The sequence below is a fragment of the Enhydra lutris genome, unplaced genomic scaffold (assembly GCF_002288905.1).
Source record: "Enhydra lutris kenyoni isolate GAN:26980312 unplaced genomic scaffold, ASM228890v2 scaffoldscaffold2, whole genome shotgun sequence".
Lineage (NCBI taxonomy): Eukaryota > Metazoa > Chordata > Mammalia > Carnivora > Mustelidae > Enhydra > Enhydra lutris.
The window spans coordinates 31,921,433-31,945,636 of record NW_019154086.1 but is presented as its reverse complement, the minus strand read 5'-3'; the positions used below and the strand labels follow the sequence as shown (position 1 = coordinate 31,945,636).

The window sequence follows — 24,204 nt, the reverse complement described above, 5'->3', positions numbered from 1 at the left end:
TGATGAGGCCAGCATCACCTTGATCCCAAAACCAGACAAGGATCCCAACAAAAAAGAGAATTACAGACCAATATCCTTGATGAACACAGATGCAAAATTCTCACCAAAATACTAGCCAATAGGATCCAAAAGTACATTAAAGGGATTATTCACCATGACCAAGTAGGATTTATTCCAGGGATGCAAGGTTGGTTCAACATCCACAAATCAATCAATGTGATACAATACATTAATAAAAGAAAGAACAAGAACCATATGATACTCTCAATAGATGCTAAAAAAGCATTTGACAAAGTACAGCTTCCCTTCCTGATCAAAACTTTTCAAAGCGTAGGGATAGAGAGCACATACCTCAATATTATCAAAGCCATCTATGAAAAACCCACCGCAAATATCATTCTCAATGGAGAAAAACTGAAAGCTTTTCCGCTAAGGTCAGGAACACGGCAGGGATGTCCGTTATCACCACTGCTATTCAACATAGTACTAGAAGTTCTAGCCTCAGCAATCAGACAACAAAAGGAAATTAAAGGCATCCAAGTCAGCAAAGAAGAAGTCAAACTATCACTCTTTGCAGATGATATGATACTTTATGTGGAAAACCCAAAAGACTCCACTCCAAAATGCTTATTACTCATACAGGAATTCAATAAAGTGTCAGGATATAAAATCAATGCACAGGAATCAGTTGCATTTCTATACACCAACAGAAAGACAGAAGAAAGAGAAATTAAGGAGTCAATCCCATTTACAATTGCACCCAAAACCATAAGATACCTAGGAATAAACCTAACCAAAGAGGCAAAGAATCTCTACTCAGAAAACTATAAAGTACTCATGAAAGAAATTCAGGAAGACACACAGAAATGGAAAAATGTTCCATGCTCATGGATTGGAAGAACAAATATTGTGAAAATGTCTATGCTACCTACAGCAATCTACACATTTAATGCAATCCCTATCAAAATCCCATCCATTTTTTTTTTCCAAAGAAATGGAACAAATAATCCTAAAATTTATATGGAACCAGAAAAGACCACGAATAGCCAAAGGAATATTGAAAAAGAAAGCCAAAGTTGGTGGCATCACAATTCCAGACTTCAAGCTCTATTACAAAGCTGTCATCATCAAGACAGTATGGTACTGGCACAAAAACAGACACATAGGTCAATAGAACAGAATAGAGAGCCAAGAAATAGACCCTTAACTCTATGGTCAACTAATATTTAACAAAACAGGAAAGAATATCCAATGGAAAAAAGACAGTCTCTTCAACAAATAGTGCTGGGAAAATTGGACAGCCACATGCAGAAGAATGAAATTGGACCATTTCCTTATACCACACACAAAAATAGACTCCAAATGGATGAAAGACCTCAATGTGAGACAGGAATCCATCAAAATCCTTGAGGAGAACGCAGGCAGCAACCTCTTCGACCTCGGCCACAGCAAAATCTTCCTAGGAACATTGCCAAAGGCAAGGGAAGCAATGGCAAAAATGAAATATTGAGACTTCATCAAGATCAAAAGCTTTTGCACAGCAAAGGAAACAGTTAACAAAACCAAAAGACAACTGACAGAATGGGAGAAGATATTTGTAAATGGCATATCAGATAAAGGGCTAGTATCCAAAATCTATAAAGAGCTTAGCAAACTCAACACCCGAAGAACAAATAATCCAATCAAGAAATGGGCAGAGGACATGAACAGACATTTCTGCAAAGAAGACATCCAGATGGCCAACAGACACATGAAAAAGTGCTCCACGTCACTAGGCATCAGGGAAATACAAATCAAAACCACAATGAGATACCACCTCACACCAGTCAGAATGGCTAAAATTGACAAGTCAGGAAATGACAGATGTTAGCAAGGATGCGGAGAAAGGGGAACCCTCCTACACTGTTGGTGGGAATGCAAGCTGGTGCAACCACTCTGGAAAACAGCATGGAGGTTCCTCAAAAAGTTGAAAATAGAGCTACCCTACACCCCAACAATTGCACTACTGAATATTTACCCTAAAGATACAAATTAGTGATCCAAAGGGGCACATGCACCCTAATGTTTATAGCAGCAATGTCCACAATAGCCAAACTATGGAAAGAACCTAGATGTCCATCAACAGATGAATGGATGAAGAAGAGATGGTATATATATACAATGGAATACTATGCAGCCATCAAATAAATGAAATCTTGCCATTAGTAACAACGTGGATGGAACTAGGGGGTATTATGCTTAGTGAAATAAGTCAATCAGAGAAAGACAACTATCATATGATTTCCCTGATATGAGGAAGTGGAGATGCAACGTGGGGGGTTTGCGGGTAGGAAAAGAATAAATGAAACAAGATGGGATCGGGAGGGAGACAAACCATAAGAGACACTTAATCTTACAAAAGAAACTGAGGGGTTGCTGGGGGGTGGGGGGTAGGGAGAGGGTAGTGGGGTTATGGACATTGGGGAGGGTACGTGCTATGGTGAGTGCTGTGAAGTGTGTAAACCTGGTGATTCACAGACCTGTACCTCTGGGGCTAGTAATACATTATATGTTTATAAAAAAATAAAAAATATATATAAAAAATACTTAAATTGTAAAGAATAAAAAATGATTATCGTTTCTAAAAAAATCAGCTTATTATTAATATCTATCTCCTGCTACTATGGTGAGGATTAAATTAATTAACATAGGGAAAGGATTTACAATAGTGTCTGGCACATGATAAGTGCAGATAAATGTTGTAACATACAGTGAGTTACAAATACTTCCTTATATGTGGTTACAATTTTTTTTTAAGAATTTATTTATTTATTTGACATAGAGAGATCACAAGTAGGCAGAGAGGCAGGCAGAGAGAGAGAGAGATGAGGAAGCAGGCTCCCCACAGAGCAGAGATCCCGATGCGGGATTCGATCCCAGGACCCCGAGATCATGACCTGAGCCAAAGGTAGAGGCTTAACCCACTGAGCCACCCAGGCACTCCTGGTTACGATATTTTTATCCATTCGTTTCACAATGAAATGGGACCCTGGGATCATGACCTGAGCCAAAGGCAGAGGCTTTAACCCACTGAGCCACCCAGGTGTCCCGCAAATATTATGTTTCTAACCAGCTTGAAATACTTCAATGACTTCCCATTACTCTCAAGATAAAGCCCAAATCTCCTAACATGATTCCTTTGTGATCTGCCCACTGCTTCCCTCACCCTTTCTTATCCAATTCATAATGGACAGCACAAAAATTTCACATACTTACTCTCTTCTTACTGTCACATTCTATACAGAATCCATACTAATAATATATTGATCTGTGTATCATTTTTTCTGCTTTCAAGAGCACACATGTATACACACCTTACTTATTCTACCCTTCTAAGATTCTCCAAGGTGGAGACACTAACAACTCCACCAGAAGCACCAATGATCCCAGAGCTGATAATGTCACTGGTGCTTACAGCAAAAGCAAACATAAAATGACTTTGAAGGATGGAACACTCAGATAAAATCATCCAGTACTCCCATGAGTAAAATTTTATTTAAACCAAACTCAAAAATCCAAACTTATAAAACATTGGAACCAAGCCAATATGAGCACATGGCAGCATGTACAACTTGGGGCATATTAGATAGTCAAAAAGCAGATAACAGAATTATTGACCCCACATTATATAATTATATGTTCAAAATGATTCATTGTATCAAGGAAAATTCTTATAAACAAAGACTAAATCTCTTTTAAGAGGAAAAGATGTTAAAACAAAACAAATGAAACTTCTAGAAATGAAAAACTCAGTGAGTGAATGAAATAGTGGATAAGATATAGCTGAAAAAAAGACTCAGTGGATTGGAATATAGAGCTGAGGAAATGAAAATATATTCCATAGATGAAAAATACAAGAGGTTAAAAGGCATGGAGGTTAAAATCAGAGAATATGAAGGATGTGAGGGCAGTGGTTTTTGTCTGCTTTGTTTATGATTATATTCCCAATGTCTAGAAGATAATAGGTACTCAAAAAAGTACTTGTGGAATGCATAAATGAGTGGAATGGGTAGAATTTTCAGAAGGAAAAAGGAGATGGAGAAAAGTATTTGATATAATATTTTTTAAATTTCCAAAATTGACAAAAAGCATGAACCTCAAACTCACAAAACACAATGAGGATAGAGTAAGGATATACAAATAAAACCACATTCGGACACATAATCATGAAACCATGGAACACACCAAAGACAGAGAAATTATTAAAGCATAAAAAAATAGAGTAGGTATAAAGAATGTCAGACTGACAGAGGATTTTTATAACAGCAATGGTAGGAGTTACTGAGAAATAAAAACACTACCCAGCTAGAAATCCAAGCCCATCGCTTCTCGGCCTTTTGACTAAGATCAAGCATAGAAATCCAAGCCCAGGTGATCAATGTTCAAAGTTAAGGGCAAAACAAGGAGCTTTTTGAAAAAGACAAGCATTGAGAGGGTTTATCACTAATAGATCTTCGCTGAAAGGACATTTAATATGCATATTTCAGAAAGTGGAAACTTGGATGCAGAAGAAAAAAGAGAGGAAGACAACGGGGGCGGGGAAGAATAGTGAGGGGAAAAATGGGGAAATACTAGGTGCTTGAAACAAACAATGGGTCAATTTTTTTAAATATCACCAATTTTAAAGAATAGTTTCAAGGGTATTAAGGTGAAATAAAAAGTCCTGCTTAACACTAATGTATGAGAGGGGCAGGAGAGTATTCCAAGGTCCTGATGGTAATAGAAGAGAGCTATTGAATAACTTTAGACATCATTGTAACCCATCAAATGTAAGACGGTGTCAATTGTGAGATCTTCCATTATGAAGAAAGAGAGAAGACTGCCAATTAAGTTGTTGGTTATATCAGGTCTTAAAGAGAATTCCATGCAAGACATAAATTGATGGTACTGGCTAGCCTCTTATTTCTCAGAAATTTCTTTCATGCCTTCCAAGAGAATTGTCTGTTTCTCCTGCTTTCAGTTGCATTACTTATTATGATATAATAGACAATATTTACAAATATCTCAGTAACCAAAAAAAGTACATCCTTTTTTGGGTTCCATAAAGCTTTCAGTTATTATTTTGTGAGAAAATGTGGAATTCCTATCATTCCTACAATGATGAATATTTTTGTTCACTAATGTAAAATTTATACTCTAGTGCTTTTTCCATGCCTTCCTGCATACTCAAGAAGTGTTTTTTTCAGTACCACATTATAATCTAGAAGCTTTGGAAGCATTTTAAGTGGACACTTAACCCAACGCTAGTAGTTAACAATAATGTACCTAATTCAGTTGGAATGTTAACAATATGAAAAGCAATGGAAAATTTATGCACATGTAGGCAACGGCAACTTTATTATGCTAAATACCTGACCAACAGGAATGGTAAGATTGTAATCAGCTATAAAATATATACTTGTTTCAGAGTTATAAATAGGTGAAAACTGTCTGTCTTGGAATCGACAATATATGGCTACTATGTTTGTTAAAATTTTAAAGGTAACTACTAAAAAAATAGAAATAGAATATAACTTTCAAGCCAACAGGGCCAACAGAGGTAGAAAATGAAAAGATAAAATTTCACTCAATTGAAAAAAATGCAGAGAAGATGAAGAGAAATTTAGAAAATTAGGAAATGTAACCGTAAATAAAATGGAGAAATATATCCAAGTATATAATTTATCATAATAAATATAAATTGACTAAATTTACTAATAAAAGACAAATTTTCAATTTGGATTATTTAAAAAATATATTGACATGGTGTTTACAAATTATATTTAAGTTATAAGGATGTGAGAATGCAAAAAGGAAAAAGAAAAAGAGGAAATAGGTAACTATTTCAAAGAAAATAGGCAAAACTTAACAGAATAATGTTGCACAATGTGTATGTACTAAAAAAAGGAAAAGTTCTCCAAGGAATAAATAACTCTTCCAAACTTATTAATACAAAAGTACATACACACACACACACACACACACTCACGAATACTACTCAGCCATAAAGAAGAATGAGATATTGCCATTTGAGACAACATAGATAGACTAAGTGAAATAAGCCAGAGAAAGACAAATACCATATGATTTCACTCATGTAGAAGTTAAGAAACTAAATGAATGAACACAAACAAACAAAAAAACACTGTTAAGTACTGAGAACTGGAGGTTGCCAGAGAGGAGCTGGGCGGGAGGACGGGTAAAACAAGAGGATTTAAGAGGTAAAAAACTTTCAGTTATAAAATAAGTGTCATAGAGATGAAAAGTGCAACATAGGGAATATAGCTACAGTATTGTAAAAACTTCATATGGCGACAGATGGTAACTTTACTTACTGTGGGGAACATGGAGTAATGTATAAAATGATTGAATCAACAGGTTGTGCACTGAACCTAATATAACATTGTATGTTAATTATACTTCAATTTTTTAAAAAGCTCCCAAATTTATAAAGCAATCTTGACAAAATTACAAGGAGAAATCGACAAATCCAAAATTATAGTGGGAAATTTTTAAACACCTCTCTTAAGCATTTGGCTGTCTAAACAAACACAAATTTATTGAGGAAATAGAGAACTTAGACAATACAATCAAAAAAGAGTTCTTTCATCAACTTACTTAATACCTTCTACCCACTAATTCAAGAATACACATTCCTCTCAGGCACAAATATAACATCTAAAGAGTCAGGAGAGTGTAGTGGCTAAGAGTTTTCTGAATCCAAATTCTCTGGGCTTGATTCTTAGCTTGATTATTCACTAGCTGTATAGTCTTGGACAAGTTAAATTATTAACCTCTCTGTGCTTCAGTTTCCTTATCTATGAAATGGAGAGAATATTAGCACACTTATCTCGGAAGTTTATTGAAAGGGCTAAATATATTCACATGTGGTAAGCTCTTGGGAAAATTCCTGGAACATTGTTAGTTACACAGATTAGCCATCAACTGTGCTACAAAACAAGTCTCGACCAGGCCTAAACAAGTGGTATCCTGCCATTCATGTTGTCCAACTACAAAGCAGCTAAATTTCAACTTAACAACAAAAAGATTACAAAAATTTTTCTGGAAATTAAAGCACAAACTTCTAAGTCCCTGATGAATCAAAAAGGAAGTCACAATCAAAATAAGAATTTAGAATTCATAATGAAAATACTATATCTCAAAACTTATGGTACTCAGCAAGAAATTGAGGGTCTCAAATGCTTATATCGGAAAATAAGAAAGTAAAACAAACAACAACAATAAACAATAAGCTAATCATATACCTGAGGGAATTAGAAAAAGAACAGTAGAAAACAACCAGAAAAAGATCAAAGAGGAAAACAAGTGAACATTTAAAAAGGAGTCAATGAGATAGAAGACCCTATACAGATGATTAATAAATTAAAAGTTTTTTAAAAAGACAAAGCTCTAACTATATTGATGAAAGAATCAGTGAAAAGAACATTTATAGATACAGCAGCACAAACCAAAAAAAAAAAAAAGAAGAATAAAAAAGTTTTATGCCGATAAATTTGAAACCTGGGATAAAATATATAGTTTCCTAGAAAAGATACTTTACCAAAAGTGACTAAAGCAACCCCTCCCAATTTTCTTCAAAGAAATGAATTTAGTGAATTTTAAAATGAATTTTAAAAAACTGACCAGCACCACCACTCCCCCAAACCCCCCACCCCAAAAAACTGCATGTTGTCAAGAGGGTTTTATAGTTTTCTGTGAAATTAAGGAATAGATTGTCACAATCTTACAAAGTCATAAATAACAGAAATGTGGAAACTTTTCCCACATCATTTTATGACCAAGTACATATAACTTGATACCAAAGTCAAGGAAAAACAGTGGAAGAAAGGACAATTATAGGCCAATCTCATGGCTCCAAAGCTTCTTTAAAAACATTAAACCAAATAAGGAAATGTACTAAAATTAATGTCAAATTTCACTTTATCCCAGAATGTTATAATGGCTTTGTATTTTAAAAATCAATTATTATAATGCACCTCATTAATAAAATTAAAATGGAAAATAGGATTACACTTTAAAAGAGTAGAAAAAGCAGTTGATAAAATTAATCAGTTCTTAGAAAAAGAGGAATAAAAGGGAACAGAGATTTCTTTGTCTATTTTTCTTACTCTTGTATCCCCAGCATCTGTAGTATCTGGCAAATCGTTAAGTGCCTAATAAGTGTTGCCGAATAGTGGGGAAAATTTATAGACAAGATATTAGTATTAATAAGAGAGTTGAATAAGTTTACTGGATTTATGATCATGATGCAAGTGTCATTTCTGTTTTAATCATTTGAAAAATAATTGGAAAATAATTTTTTTAAAAGATTTTATTTATTTATTTGACAGACAGAGATCACAAGTAGGCAGAGAGGCAGGCAGAGAGAGGGGGAAGCAGGTTCCCTGCTGAGCAGAGAGCCCGATGTGGGGCTCGATCCCAGGACCTTGAGATCATGACCTGAGCCAAAGGCAGAGGCTTTAACCCACTGAGCCACCCAGGTGCCCCTGGAAAATAATTTTTAAAGGATGTCATTTATAATCTCAGCTAAAAAAATCTAAAATACTTACATTTTTTAAAAAGGACTTAGGTGTTATACGCAACTGACAAATTATTGAACACTACATCTGAAACTAGTGATGTATTGTACCTTGGCTAACGGAATTTAAATAAAATTTAAAAAGGGGGAAAAAGGACTTACAAGACTTTTAAGATCTTTAGGGAAAAAAATCATAAAACTTTATTTAAAGGTATTTAAGAAAATCTAAGTAAATATATATGTATACAGTATCCACAGATAAGAAGATAGTAACATAAAGATGTTAATTTTCTTCAAATAAATTCATAGCTATAACAAAATTCCTATCAAGATAGTCACAGAATCATTCATTAAAATTGGGAAGCTAATATTTTAAAGAAGTTTGGGGATATTTGTCCCACCAGATATCAGGACTTACTGCAGTAAAAGGCATAAGGCAAGCTACATTGGGAATAGGAGACCTGTAACATTCATACATGACAGGGTCTGTCCAAGAATATAGAAAAAATTCTTACGGATTAATAAGAAAAGTCTTTTTAAAAACCTCAATGGAAAAATGGAAAGAGAAAAAAAAAATCATAAACAGGTACTTTACTGAAGAGGAAACCCAAATGACAAATAGCAAATAAACATGAAAAAATGATCTGTTGCCCTTCCCAATCATGAGGGGAATGCAAATTTAAATAACAATCAGATATGGTTCACTTAAATGAATAAAAACTTTAAAAATCTGATAACAGCAAGCATTGGTAAAGATATAAAGCCACTAGGAACCTCAAGCAGGGCTGATGGGAGTGTAAGTAGGTACAACTGTAGAGAAGAACAATCTGGTGCCATATCAGAAACCTGGAAGTATATAAAACCGCCAAGCCAGTGGCTTCCCTCCTAGTTGTCGTCACTAGAAATACTAGCACATTTGCCAAAAACATTGATTGTAAGAATGTTCACTACAACACTGTTTAAACAGTAAATGTCCATCAAAAGAAGAATGGATAATCAAAGTATGGCATAGTCACTTAGTGGAACATTCCATTCCTCCAAAAAAAAATTAATTGGGACTACCTATACCATCATAAACCTCAGAAACATTATACTGAGCCTTATGATACCATTTATAGAAAGTTTAAAAACATGGAATACAATGCTACAAATGATGTTTAAATTATGCATGTGTAGCAAAGAAATAAAACATTCATGGATAAATACCATAGTCAGGATATTGGTTACTTTGGGAGGAAAGGGAGGAGATTTAAAGCAGAGAGAAACATGCAAGTGATTGCAATTTCACCTAATTTTAAAAATTGGGCAATTTGTGTATGCCTAACATTTTTTGTTGGTTTAAAAAAAATTAAAGAGGGACACCTGGGTGGCTCAGTGCGTTAAGCCTCTGCCTTTGGCTCAGGTCATGATCTCAGGGTCCTGGGATCGGGCCCCACATCGGGCTCTTTGCTCGGTGAGGAGCCTGCTTTCCCCTCTCTCTCTGCCTGCCTCTCTGGCTACTTGTGATCTCTCTCTCTCTCTGTAAAATAAATAAATGAAATCTTTAAAAAAAAATTAAAGAGAACTAGAAGATGTATGTAAGGTGTATGGGTTTAGGCAAAGGGAACATGGTGGGAAAGGAGGAGTGGAAAGAGGATGAGTGGTTAGGGATGAAGTAGTCTGGGAGGAGAGCCAGGGTAGTAGAAGAAATGATCATGAGATGAAAGTAGTCCAGAAAGAATTTGAAATGAAAAGACAAAACTTAAAGGCACATTGAGGAATTTGGAGAGAATTTTAAGTGAGCAGTCACATTTTGAAAGCAAAACATAAGGACAAAGTATCCCCAGCAGTATTTTGGACAAACTAGTGGAAAAGAGGGCATGGAGCATAGAATGGAATCTAGGAAGGTTGAGTGATTGTGTGAATGACCTTAGGGAAAGGATTGAGGAGTTGCTTGCCAAATTTTCAGGTTCTACAAAGATGGGAATGAGAAGTAATATACTGGACAGAATCATAACTTTTAAAAGGTATGAATGTCCTAGAATGAGGGCCTGAGGGAAAGAATATTATTACACTGGTTTAAAATGTGTCACAGTACACCTACAATTTTTTTTTCAAGTTCTCTAATTACAAGTCTTGATTCAAGCTGAGGGTTCTGGTACATGGCAGGATAAATGAGGCCAATTGTGTAATGTTACTGTTGAAAAGAAATTTTAGAAACAGAGTATCCGACTATTATCAGCAATTGTTCCAAGCAGTTGGTTTCAGTACTTGGCCTTGACAAATTACAATAATAAATTAGGAAGATTCCAGGGGAAAGAAACCAAAATGTTGAGAATGTAGGCAGTACTTGGGAGCTACAATGGGATGTTCTCCAAAAATAGGGAAACAAGATTGCCCTTTGAGAATTAAGTGAAAAAGAAAAAAATGCACTTGTGTGAGTAGGATTAACCCAACATGCTATCTGTACATGAGTGACTACAGGTGAGTTAAATATAGGGTGATAGGACTGGACATGATCCTAACAGAGGAAGAGGAAACCTAATCAATGATAATATACATTGTCTAGAGAAAGACTGGGTAATACACTTGGTGGGGATGGCATGGGAGCACACAAATTCTGACATGAATTATAATTTTCATTGTAAATCAGTAAATCAGCACTCTAATTTATACCTCTGAGTTTTACATTTGGAGAGCATGATTTGGATAGAATTTTTCATGTACTGACAAAATTCAGCTTCCAGATCAAAGCCTGGAAATGTGAGGTAGTATAATCTTTCTCCACCATAGGCTCCTTCTTTGTCATGGAAAAACATAGGGACACTAGGACACCAAGGATGTGTGCTGAGAAGAGAGAAGCTAGAGGGGATCCCTTATACCTATCTTCATATGTTTAAAGTTCTTATAGGAACAGAGTTATGCTCTTGATTGTTGGGGCAATGAACAGACCAAAGAATAATGTATAGACAATACAAAGAGTAAGATTTCAGCTGGCCCAAAGGAGGAACACACTAACAATTTAAAATTCTGACAGTGGAACAACTGTCTCTTTGTAAGTTAGGATTGGTCATAAGCAACAGAAAAGTTTGGATAACAGTAACAAAGGACTATCTCTTTTGAGCACCATCATCATGACAAATCACCTTCACTGACTTTTTTCTGGAACTACCAGGAAATAAGATCTGATTGGCATAATGAGGTGACCCCACTTTTTCCCTCTCTGCTGTCCTGGCAAGGGCAAGGCAGAAAACTGACTGAAGGTTCCATTGAGGCTTCATACAATGGCAAAAGGAAATCTATGAAAGGAAAAATAAGGAGCAGGAAAAAAATATTAGAAACTTACTATGTTCTCATCATAGCAAGGGTAGAAAGAGTGGTCACCTGCTTGTCAGGAATCCTAATGAAGGGATTTCTGGGCTGGAAAGAAGTTGGAAAAGATGATTTAGATCCCTTCTAGTTCTTTGTTTGTAAAGAGGAGTAGAGAAGTAGAATTGATTACTGAGATTTAAGCTATTAGGAAAGCCCTAATAAGGGGAAGATGGGATACAGATAACAAGGAAGTGAGCCATAGAGTGGACATGTTTGTTCAGTGGACTAATGGCTGGCATTGGTCATTGACTGTCATGGGCATTGAGGCATCATGGAAAGATTTTGGACAACGGGATACATGCAATAAAATCTTTTGGGGAAGTTTAATTGGGTAGCTATTAGTACACTGAACTAGAGAAAAGTAAAACCAAAGGCAAGAAGGTCAAATTTGTTTTGATGGCCTGAGCCAGGGGGATAGTGAGCAGGAAGGGAAAAGAAGGAGCCAGTGAAAAGGCATTTCTCAGGTAGTGTCCATAGAAGAGAGAAAGGAGAGAGTGAGAGAAAAAGGTCAAGAGTGACTCCAGGTTGCAAATCTGGAGATCTAAGAAAGTGATAGTACAGCTGGAAGAAAGATGATAACTTCTAATTCAGATAGATTGTGTTGAGATCATGGATATCAAGTCATAGGGGCTTGAGGTGAGGGAGAGATACCAAGGCTGAAAACATAGATCTAGGATTCCATAATGTAGAAGTTGCCCTGGAGGAGGTCATATGAATAGATGATTCTCTATGAGAACAGAGTATCATGCCAAAGGACAACTACGTATTTTTAGAAGGAAGTAATCACTATGAACTAGAATCACTAGAAGCCATTTCAGGAATAATGAAACTTGAACTGGCTTTGAAAGGAATGGAACGGGAGAAAGAATTCCACACTGAGACACACTTATAACTAGGATTGAGTAACAAAAAGAAAAAATGAACTGATCTGCACAATCCCTCTAAAAACAAATTCTTTTTATTCTGCCACCCATCTGCTTACGCCACTGTTATGGATAGAGAAATGGAAGTGAGACATGATTGAAGTTAGCAGGTGAAGACCACAGGAGAACTACTAGCTCTCCAGCCTTGCTGGTTTGGTGGGCTGCTGATCAGAGGGCTTAAAGGACAGAGAGTGCTCCTGGTGACAAGGGACCTGCCTGCCTTAATGGTTAAAAGTGGGGTTATACAACAGAACTCTCCTGTCCTAAAATTCTGAATTTGACATCTGTTAAAATAAGCAATTGATGAAGAAAACCAAAGAAATCACTGACAGTAGTGACCTCTAGTGGAAATAGTCTTCAGGGAATACATCTATATCTATACATGCCTATATATAGATATCTATATCTATATTCTTATTAGATAAGATGAAAATCAGTGGCATATTCAGCCAATTGGTTTCCACAGGACTGTGAAGGAAGGGGCTGCTGGAAACAGCACAGAAATCCTGCCCGGAAAGTGGAAATGTACCAGGAATACTTTGTGTTTTGAGTCAGACTAAGCTGATTAACGTTTTGGGAAAAAAAATAAATATGGACACATAACTGCTGTCAAAGAGGTTATCTGAGAAACAAGTGTTTGGGCAATGACTTCATTGGCCACAGTGGGGACATGGTGTGTTCATAGCAGCCAATAAGTGAGCAGGCTGACAGTCTTGGGGAGGAAGCCACGCTGGCTGCTGGTAAGCCTTTCAAACATCTCTCCATTAAAACATGGAAGAAAGCCGTGATCTGTGAAATGTGTACACATTTGGTAATTCAGTATTTTATGGCTAAAGTCCTGTCTCTTTCCTCTGCCCGGGTGCTGTTTGTGCCAAGTCTTAACAAACGTTACTGAGCTGTGAAGATGCAAGAGATGCTTGGGAGAGTTGGCCTTTGAAATGGGACTAACCTCATGGAGGGTCCAAGCACAGTGAAGAAAGGCAACAGCAAACCACACGGGGCACTCCACATCCACCCCCTTTAGGAAGTGCTTTCAGAATATATAATCTTGACATTGAGGAGAAACAAAGGGATGGGAGGTTGATGAGGATTTTAAATTTGTCTGATCACACTGCGGGCTAATGATGGGGGAGTTGAATTAAATGGGTGGGTATAGAAAAAGGAGTAAAATGAGAGTTGGTTTTGTTTGTTTGTTTGTTTGTTTGTTTTGACAGAGAGAGAGATCATAGGTAGGCAGAGAGAGAGGAGGAAGCAGGCTCCCTACTGAGCAGAGAGCCTGATATGGGGCTCGATCCCAGGACCCTGGGATCATGACCTGAGCCGAAGGCAGAGACCTTAACCCACTGAGCCACCCAGGCGCCCCTTGTTTTTGTTTTTTTAATGGAGATTGTATAGAAATACACAGAATCAGTGTTATCAAGCCCTGGGCAACTGTCACTTCTGGCAACAGAGTGATCCTTGTGCTTGTCTCCTGTTTCCTGTGTGGCAGGAGGTGTCATCCTGCCTTCTTTCATTATTCACCCTCCTCCACACACCCTGCTTTGTTTACTGATGCTGTCATATAGCCTGGCCCATCTGCTTTTCCCAGGATTTGCTCCCACTCCTCTCCGTGTCATTTTGAGGATAGAAAAACAGCCCTTAGATAAGCCTTTTTGTGATAATTCCTCCTTGGTATGCAATTTCCCGAGTTCTCATCCTTGGGAGTGGGCAGTAGGCAGCCTCGCTGCCCCCATAAGTCAGTGACTACCCTGGTGTTATTTCTTAGATGTTAAACTAAACCACAGAGCGGGGTTAAAAGGAACCAATATTAAGTGGTCTTTCCTCTTTCCCCATGCAAAGATTCTTTCCCCCAACATATACATACAATTATTTGGCTCTAAGTTACTTCAGTATCTAGTTTAAAAACTAGTTTACTTACCAAAGATGAGCTAATTACTTTAATTTGCTCCAAAGCTTCTGTCAGGCTATCTTCAATCTCGGAGTCATCTAAGGAGAAGAGGTCCCCAGCTCGTGAAAGATCTTTTTGTCCTAAAACCAGTCTGAACAGTTGATGCATGATGAGTAGTTTGATAATCAGTGGACTTTCTGCAGGCCCAGGGCCGTATGTTTCAGTCATCAGAGGTTAGTAAGACAAAAACATACAGTAGGAAGTATACTTTGTAATCCTTGCAAGGTCATTTTTCTCCAGAATTTGAGGTCTTCTTTGACTCTCTCTGGAAAAGAAACAAATGATACAATGTAAGTATTAGTAGAATGGCCTGGCTCAGGATATGAACTTGGTGCCCAGCAGAGAGAGGGAAAAAAAGACATTTGGAAATGCGCACAGAGTAACAGATCCCGACTTGATGACTTTCAAATGAGCTCTTCCTTTGTTTGTTTGTTTTTATCCTGAAAGGTCTTGCCAAAAATTATTAGGTTTCTCTAGAATTTACTATGAACCTTAAAAAGCTGCTTAGCCTTCACACTTACTTGTCTCCTTTCTATATGCTTCTCCTTCTCTCATGCCGTAAGGAAACAAGTAGACAAGCACTGATACTCTCAACACTCACCAGATTTCCCCCAAACAGATTCCCATGGAAACAAAACAGAAAAGGGCAATGAAAGGAAAGAGCGAACACAGAAAACATCTCTTAGAACCACTGCCTGAGTTTCTCTTTATTCCTGGACAGGGAAATCAGTGCTTGCCTTCTTGGCTGGGTTTCTTTCCTATACGGACAACAGAAGCTCCCCCCACCCTACATCCAGGAGGTGATCTCAATACTTGCCTTGTTCATATATACTCTCTAAATAAGTAGAAATGAAAGAAAGGATTCTGCCTGGGAGTATGAGGCTACAGATCTCTGCTGAATGTGAGTATGAATTTGAACTTGAACACCGAACTTGAAAGTGATAGCATTGTGGATGCAGGCTAAAGAGGGAAGGCATTGGGATAAGGCAATCTTCCCTCTATTCCCACAGTTGAAGTAATAAAGTCCCACTATATTTCTTAACTCAATTAACAGTCTATAGAGAGAAGGGCAATGGCACAAAGTAAATATCTGATTTTTCTCATCAGTTCTCCTCTGGGCCTAATAAAATCACAGACCATTCGCGCGGGTAGAGACCTTAGCCATCGACTTTCCAAAGTCTCCATGGTAGTTACAGCGGTGCTGTTCTCCTGATTTCAGGCCAGTGGGCTTCCCTGTGGTTTACAATGAAGTAGAGTCATCTCATGTAACTTACAAATGCAGATACATGTTCCGAGAGTGAGAGCCGAGGGTGATTTATTTAATATAAGAATATAAGCAGTAGGCAATTCTGCCCAGCATTTCATTCGGAATGTGTTCCCCAGAATGAGTGTGAAAGGGAAAGGGGAGTCTGTTGCTCCCTTGGGTGATCTCAGACCCCCTCCCCGAGCTGTCACTGTGAAGACACCTCTGGGCACTGAATGCAATGTTAAAGTTTAAAGGTACATATTCTCCATGCAATGTGGTCTCTAAACACAAGCCCAGTCCTTCACCGGGTGCTTGTTAGATAAGCTCTATCAGTGCAGTTTGTAGGCCACGGAAGGGCTGTCAAGGGCAATATTACCTACATGCAACTTTTGTGCTATCTACCAGCTCTAGAAAAACGATACCCAATACTTACATATGCTTGCCTTCGTGCCAGGCACTGTTCTGGGCGCTTTGCAAACATTAACACACTTAACCCTCATAATAACTATAGAAGGAAATTTCATCCCCATTTTAGTGGTGAGGAACCGAGGCATTAATAACTTGCCCTAGCCACACAGCTAGCAAACTGGAGACTTGGGATTTGGGCCCAGAGATTCCAGGGCTAGGCTACTGGTTCATTACCACTATGACATGCTGATTTCACATAGGGCTTCATGCACGGCTACTGTTAGGAGTAAAGTCCTCAGAGCATTATTAACATTTGAAGATAAAGACATGGGTGGTGTCATAAAGCATGAAATGAATTTCTCTTCCCTCCGACACTGAGGGAGGGAGGGACTCTGCAACCTTGCCCATCTATACCCTGGGGTTTAGGCCAAGCATACACCAGGAAAGTCACAAGGAGGAGAAGCTTAGAGGAAGAGAAAATCAGGAGAGTTCGTTGGGGGTGGGGGTTCAGGGGAGAGTTTTGGGGGCTGGAGAGAGAGCAGAGTGAGAGTCCTACAAAGTAAGGATGTGGAAGGTGGAGTACGGTCTCTATAGGAAAAATTAGGACCGTGTTTTCCTGAATTGTCCCCTGAACAAATTTCTCCCCCTACCTTCAGGGATTGGCAGTGACAGGGTCTCAGTGAAATAATATTCAGGAGAATAAGACATTGGATGCCCAGCCAGCTTGTTGGTCAACATCTCACCGTTCCTGAAGCAGAGACATCTGCCCCAGACATAGCATGGCTTGAGCATGGAGATGGAGCAGAAATATGTACGGGTCGAGAGGAGCACCCCAGGTTTTCCCTGGTCTCCTTCTTTGCTCTCCACACTTACAGTGACCCCTGGTACAGAGCCCGACATTCCGGCTGTTACCCTTGAGTATCCATCATGTACAAAACAGTATTGTTCAAAACACCATCGTCCATGAGAACTTTCACACATCTAAGGTGAGGTAGAGAGAGGTGAGACTTACACCAAACATTCTACAACACAAGGATGACCCAGAGGAAAGTCTCCTCTGTCCCATAAAAGGAAGTTTGGGGAATTACAAGGGAGAGAGCTATCTCTCCTGGGGAAGATGGTAACGAATGGCTTTGTGGAGGAAATGGTGTTCAGGCCAGACATTTTCAGACAGGTTTCCTTCAATGCACATGTGCTGAGGATATACTAAATCAGCTGCTTGTCTGCAGACTGAGGTTCGGTGCATGCTTTTCCCTTCCCTGAGCCTCAGTTTCTTTATCTGCAAAATGGGGCTAATGCGTGCCTCGTCCATCTCACCAGGTCATTTTGAAGATCAAAGCTAGTAACACATAAAAGAGCCCTTTGTCAAATAATGACACCAACAGCTAATGTTTAGCAGGTGTTTACCATGTGGCAAGCACTACTATGAGTGCTTCCTGAAAACTGAGTCACTTAATTCTCATGACAATTCCATGTGATGAGAAACGGATGCTCAGAGAAGAAAGCAACCAGCCCAGGAACACCCAGAGAGTAGTAAGCTGCAGAGTCAGAACTGAAGGTAGTTGGTCTCCCAGAACGAAGCCCTGTCAGCTGCATACATGACCACGTGTGATAATTATTGAGCTGCTTGCTTCTATCAGTCTTCATGTAAAGGGCACCCCACATGGTACATTATACCGCCCCTTCCTGGATAAGGATCAGCAAGGCGTGTTATTTATTTTTCAGCAGCTCTGGTCAATGTTTTGCTCAGGTGTCTGGCTTCCCGGGCTGATCTCTCTGCAACAGTAGAGAAGGTCAGAGACAGATCAAGTTCCACCTCATCCTCTGAGAAACTCCCTACCCTTATGAATGCCACAGTCCTGCGGCCTATATGCACATGTACAGATGCGCCCACCGAATCCACACAAGCAGGCACGTGCATGCACGTATGCACATGTGTGTGCACCGCCGGGGTTCTCGATGCACTCAGCTCTTTGCTAGAGACTTTCTCCTCCATTCTCCCATCAACTCGGCAGGTAGATATTATTACCAAAGAGGAAAAAGGACTGGTGCACTGCGTCCAAGGTTACACACAGAGCCAAGATTCACTTCCAAGTAGGTCAGCCTCCAATCTTATACTTTTGGAATTACAAAAACCGACATATAAAAGCCCTTCTTACTCCCAGCTTTTGCTCTCCTAGCTTCTCTCCCTAATCCTTAAGGGACCCTCACCTGAAGCCCACTTTCTTTACTTAGTATCTATTTTTTTCAGCAGGTATCTGTTGACAAGTCAAGTTTCTGCACGGAGACGCAGACACCACACACAAAAGTGATTATGAGTCCCATGTGACACATATCAGGGAGTCCCAGCTGTCCCCACAAACTGGATTTACCTGCGTGCTACTCTTCAAAGGCGGGCAGCTTGCTGTTACTCAGCCGGCTGTTTTGAGACTGGGTGGGAGATCCGAGCCACGGACTCCGAGCGCACGGCGAGGGGAATCCACTCAGCTCAGTGAACCTGAAGCTGCTCATTGCTGCGCTCGCTCTTGTGCCGGGTGGAAGAATTCAAGGAATGCAGCCTACTGCCACTGGCATCGCCAGAGCCGGTCAGGTGACAGGCGGCACCTCACCCAGTGGAGAGTTGCCTCTGAGAGAAAGGCTCTGTTTCCTGGGGTGAAACAGAAAGCCTGCCCCAGTCAAGTGAAGTTGTTTTTAACAGAGAACACAAAACCCCCTGTGTTCCTGAAAATCTATACTTTCCCTGGGAAGAACGGGGCTGGAGGGGGGTGGATAGAAAAAGCCACTCAGGAAACAGTTTCAACAGAAACTCTGGCAGGTGAACGGAATGGCTATTGGGGGCCATTTCTCAAAGCCTGGGGAAGAGAGGACTGCGGTTTCATGAACGCCTCACTCCCTCCCAGGACTACACACCCAGAGTTTGGAACACTGAGCATTTGTCCTGTGAGTCACAACTCCAAAAGCTGTGGTCCCCTTGTTCTGCCTCCAGATTAATACTGTTGCAAATTTAAGGATGCAGGAAGTTGCTACTAAAATGAACAAATCACACTAAACCAAAAAGCATACCTTCTTTTTTTCCACTCCACTCGCTGGGAGATTTTTTCCTAAAAATCCACTTGGATTGGCACTTTAAGTTAGATTCGTACGTTAAATATTGCCGTGACACTCAGAGAAAATGTTTATCTTGTTTAATCTTACTGATAATCTAGAGGAGAAAAAGATCCTGAAACTCTCAACAGTTAGTTTCAATGCTTAATGGTGCATTAAGAAAACATGTTCTTAGAGGTGCCTGGTAGTGCAGCTGGTTAATCATCGGATCCTTGGTTTCAGGTTAGGTCGCGATCTCAGGGTCGTGATCCCTGCTCAGGGGGGCTCCGTGCTCAGCGTGGAGTCTGCTTGAGAGTCTCTCTGCCCCTCCTGCCTGCTCTCTCTCTCTGCTCACTTGCTTTCTCTCTCAAATACATAAATCAAAGAAAATGTTTTTTCATTGTATTCCTCTTTATCTCTAATTTGTCCTTATAGAGGGTCTACCGCCCATCAAATCTCTTATCTGCCAGCAAAACATATGGGAAGCTGAGCTGCAGACAGATTAATCTGTGTAATCATGAGGATGGGACTCCCAGAAGAGCTACCCTCCTGCAAAGGCATGTGGTCCTAGTGACGACACACCTGCGGTTGAACCAGGTCCTAAGCTCCAGGGGAATGACCTTTCCAGACACTGGGTGATCAATCACATTTTTATGCCATCCACATATGGAGAATCCTTTTGAAGGGTTTGCTCTATAAAAATGGAGAAGCCAGTCATCCATGAGCAGGTGTAGCCTTTCGCTGGTAATTTTCTGGTTTACAGATACAATGCAGTCTCCTCTTTCAAAGGAACAGGCTCTGCTGCTTTAGGCTTCCCTCTTCCTCGTTCTCTATTCATTATTAGTGGTTCTCATTGCCAGATTTTATCAAATTTTCTTACATTTTTAAAGGAGTATAGGGTCCAGAATTGGACCTGTTCTAGGAACCCAGGAAGAAGAGCAGAGTGGTGAGAGTGTGGGGACTCACACCCAATTGGGCTCAGCTATGCCATTATCTGCAGTGTAAATCAGGACTGGTTAATTAAGCTCCTTGAGCCTCAGGTTCCTTATTTGCACCTGAGGATTGTGATATGGGTGGCTGGGAGATTTCATGAGATTATGTAAAGCATTAAACATAGAACCTAGCATATAGCAACCACACAAGAAGTAACAGCAATCATATCCCTAATGTCATTATTCTTGTAGATCATTTTCCCGTTAACATGTCCTTAGGTCATCCCTTTCCAAAGCTGATACACCTCTGTACTTCTGCCCAACACTGAGTTCACATGTTAGAGATGCATAGGTCTTTTCCATCTAGGATATCATATTTATATCCTAGCTGTACTCTACCCCAAATTTAAATGTAGTTTAGGCACTATCTTGAAAGTGTCCCTGTTGATTTTTTTTTTTTTTTGGCAATCTTGTTCCCTGGAGAAATAGCCTTACCCCCAAACATGGCTAAACAGTAACTAGATTCTTTTTAGAGTGGAAATGGACTGAAATACAATGCATCTCAGACATTTTGTGATTGGATAATCCAAATACCTAGTTTTTGATGTAAGTGTAGAGCTCACTCCCACAATTCTTAGAATGGACTGTATAATTCCCTGCAAGGCACCAGAGGAAAAAGTTTTTTATGACTTTTCAAGGTGACCTGCACTCAATGGGCACTAATAAAACATTGCTGGTTTACTCTATTATTCATCCATAGATCTGTGAAATAAAAATACACATGAACCGGTGGACTTAATTGCCGCACTATAAGGATACCACCTGTGGAAAAGTTGAGGCTCTTTGGGGGAGTTTCAATAAACATAACTAATTCAGCAAGCCAACTTATTCTGAGAAAATTAGCCTCTAGCTTCCAACTTGGGGTTAGGATATTCTCTGGTTTCTTCACTTTAGAACATTCTAGAATAGCAGCATTTATTTATGTTATGCTTTGGACAACACTACGGCACATCAAAACCTTCTCATCTTATTCACCTGTATTATAAATGCCCACTGACTAACTTATACCCGTTTGGGTTCTAGAAACTTTCAGTAAAGCTCTCAGATAGATTTTCTCTTGAAAGAAAGGATTAAAGATTCTTTTCAAGGAGCATCTTTTTCACACAGCGTGAAAGAACTACAGGCGTTCCCATGGGAATTGGCCGCATACATTTCAGCCCTTTCCACAAGATGTCTATTGTGCCCTGTGCGTCTCTCGCTTTCCTCTACCACGACATGTAGCTTCATTCACTTCTACTGAAAGCCTCCGAGGCTGGCTTATTCCAAATGATGCGAAAGGACTCAGCCCGTGGTCTTTTTCTAGAACTCAGACAGTCTAAGTTTGTAGCAGGCTAATTATCACAAGCACTTACAAAAAATAGGTTTGGTGACCTGTTTAGGCAAGAGCTCAAGAAACATTTAATTTTGAATACATATTGCAATTTATTGAAAAACAGATAGGAAATATTTTCTTTCTTTGGGAATGAGGGAAATTTCTTAAAGTCTAACAAACTTTCTTAACCAAGAATTTGTGATCTGTAGTAATGATTTCATAGTGTATCCATTTTCATAAATTTTGACTTTGCAGGTCAAATTTTCTTAAATTTAATATAAATATTGGTATACATTGAATAGATCTTATATCACTATAAATATCAATAATGAACTTAAATCTTGCTAAGGTTTTTTTAATTCAAATTTTGTAGGTTTCTTTTTCCAAAAGACATACCCAAACTCTCAAATTACAAAGAAAATTCAATGTTAAACGTGTCTTTACTTACCTTTAAATTCCATAGTTTAAACACCTGCATTGACCAATTCAAATAATGCCTTAAGTATTTTTTCTGTTCCTTAAATTGAAAACCTGCGTGTTTCAATTTAAAATGTCATGCCCTCCAATGGTTGATAACTATAGCAACTTAAATATGTATTTGAAAGAGCAAAAAAGTAGTTTGATTCAATTACAGTTTGTAAGATAACTAAAATACCCAAAGGAAAAAAGAGAGCAACATTTAACAGTAATGGTGTCTGCTCAACCCACTGACTGGAATGATGCTGTTGAATTTTCTTTGAAAATTAGAGGCAGGGCCAGTTTCTTTGCAGGTTGCGAGATGTTTCTTGAGGTAAACAAAAGTGTGAAATAGAAATGAGCCCAGACAGTTTTGGAGTAAAACAAAAATGCACATACTATGAACCTAGAAGCACAGTTTTCTGCTCCTGAGGCCTAGAGACATGTTTTAATAACCCACAGAGAGGTGGCTTTTTTACCCTAATAACCGAAAAGCAGGCATACAGAGCTAGACACACAACTCCCAAATGTGCTTTATCTGCATAATCAGCCAGCCCCTGGAAGTTTCTCTGCCCCACTCCTGCAGCCCACTCCTTCATCACTGCAGCTTCTGACACTTAGTTAATTAGCTTTTGCTTTTGCTGAACAAGAGGACAGGGAAAAAAGATAGCCATACCTCTCAGCACAGGAAACTCTGGCCATCATAGGAATTGGAGGCAAAATGCTTGATTTTTAGAGTAATTCGGCTGGTGCCCATGATGGAGCCCAGAGGCAGCCCGGTAGCCCCTGCCCCTTCCTGCCTCGTCCTGTCCTGTCCTGTTGGCGGCTGCCGTGCTCTCCTGCACTGCTCGTCCGGCAGGCTGGCTGTACACTGGCTTGCTTCCCTCCCCTGGACTCACCGTGTGGGATCCAGCAAAGGCGTAACTTCTCTCTCTCCTAACCTTCTGCTTAGCGCTAACAATTGGCACAAAGCTTCCCTTATTTCTACGGTAGATTTAGAGAAGCTTCTCTGAGCAGATCAGTGGTTTGCAAGAATTAGAAGATTTGCCTAACAACCAGTAACTTAGCTTCTGTTAATGAATAACTCACTTTAAAGAATCAAGGAAGTTTTAGGTTAATATCAGATAGGGAGCCTTTTATCAGGCAGGCATCAGTGAAAGGCTCAGTGAGGAATGGAAAGAGGGAAGCGGGGGAAGGAGATAGTATTTAAAGCAAACACATGGAGAAAAAAAAAAAACAAAACACCTTGAGAGAAACAAAACGCCGGTGTAAAGAAGCGAAGTCTAACTATGCTATTGGTATTGTTCGAGAAACGCTGAACGGCTGAATGAAGCATCCCTACCAGCACTGGGGATTTCTCCAAACCGGCTCTGTTTTTTTCTTGCACCAATCCAAATTGCTAATTCACTTCCTTTCACCATCCAAATATAGAACTCCTCTTCTCAGGCCTAATACACTGGGGATCCCTTATGAGCTGTCTTACATCTCTCTCTCTTTTAAGGAGAATGCTCTCCAAACCTCTCATGCATAAATTAATTGGTGGTACCCAGTGGATTGTTATATCTGGAGGCTCTCCTCTCCCCTTTTATGTGTCTGACATGGGTTTTCTCCCCTTATTGATCTGAGGTTTTGTCTGCACATAAAGCAACAGGATATCTCTGAGACTCTTCTGTCTAGCTTTCAGTCAAACTAAGTGTGAGTGTGGGGGGCAGGGCGGTGGGGAAAAGTAAGGTATAAGGTGTACATCTGGAAATACCAGTATTTCTATGTCGTTGGCAATCGTGCTGCCATGTAAATACATTGCAGGCTCAATTAAAAGGCATTCTCCTGGGGTGAAGGGGACTTTCTCCTGTATTTGCCACCCAACAGCCATTTATCCCACTTCTGGTAAAATCTGTACCCAAATTTCCTTCAAAACAACATTCTT

At 39.3% G+C, this 24,204-nt stretch overlaps 1 protein-coding gene across 2 annotated transcripts in view; it reads right to left on the bottom strand.

Annotated features, from left to right (window-relative positions):
• LOC111150388 (ventricular zone expressed PH domain containing 1) overlaps positions 1–14,947 on the bottom strand; it is a 233,042-nt gene extending 218,095 nt beyond the window's left edge. Inside the window, exon 1 of one of the 2 annotated variants that reach the window (XM_022507816.1) lies at positions 14,750–14,947. In XM_022507816.1, the coding sequence (XP_022363524.1) occupies positions 14,750–14,947 (198 nt within the window). The remainder of the gene's footprint in view (positions 1–14,749) is intronic. The other variant, XM_022507820.1, reaches the window with a different exon arrangement.
• Between the last annotated feature and the right edge of the window lie 9,257 nt (positions 14,948–24,204).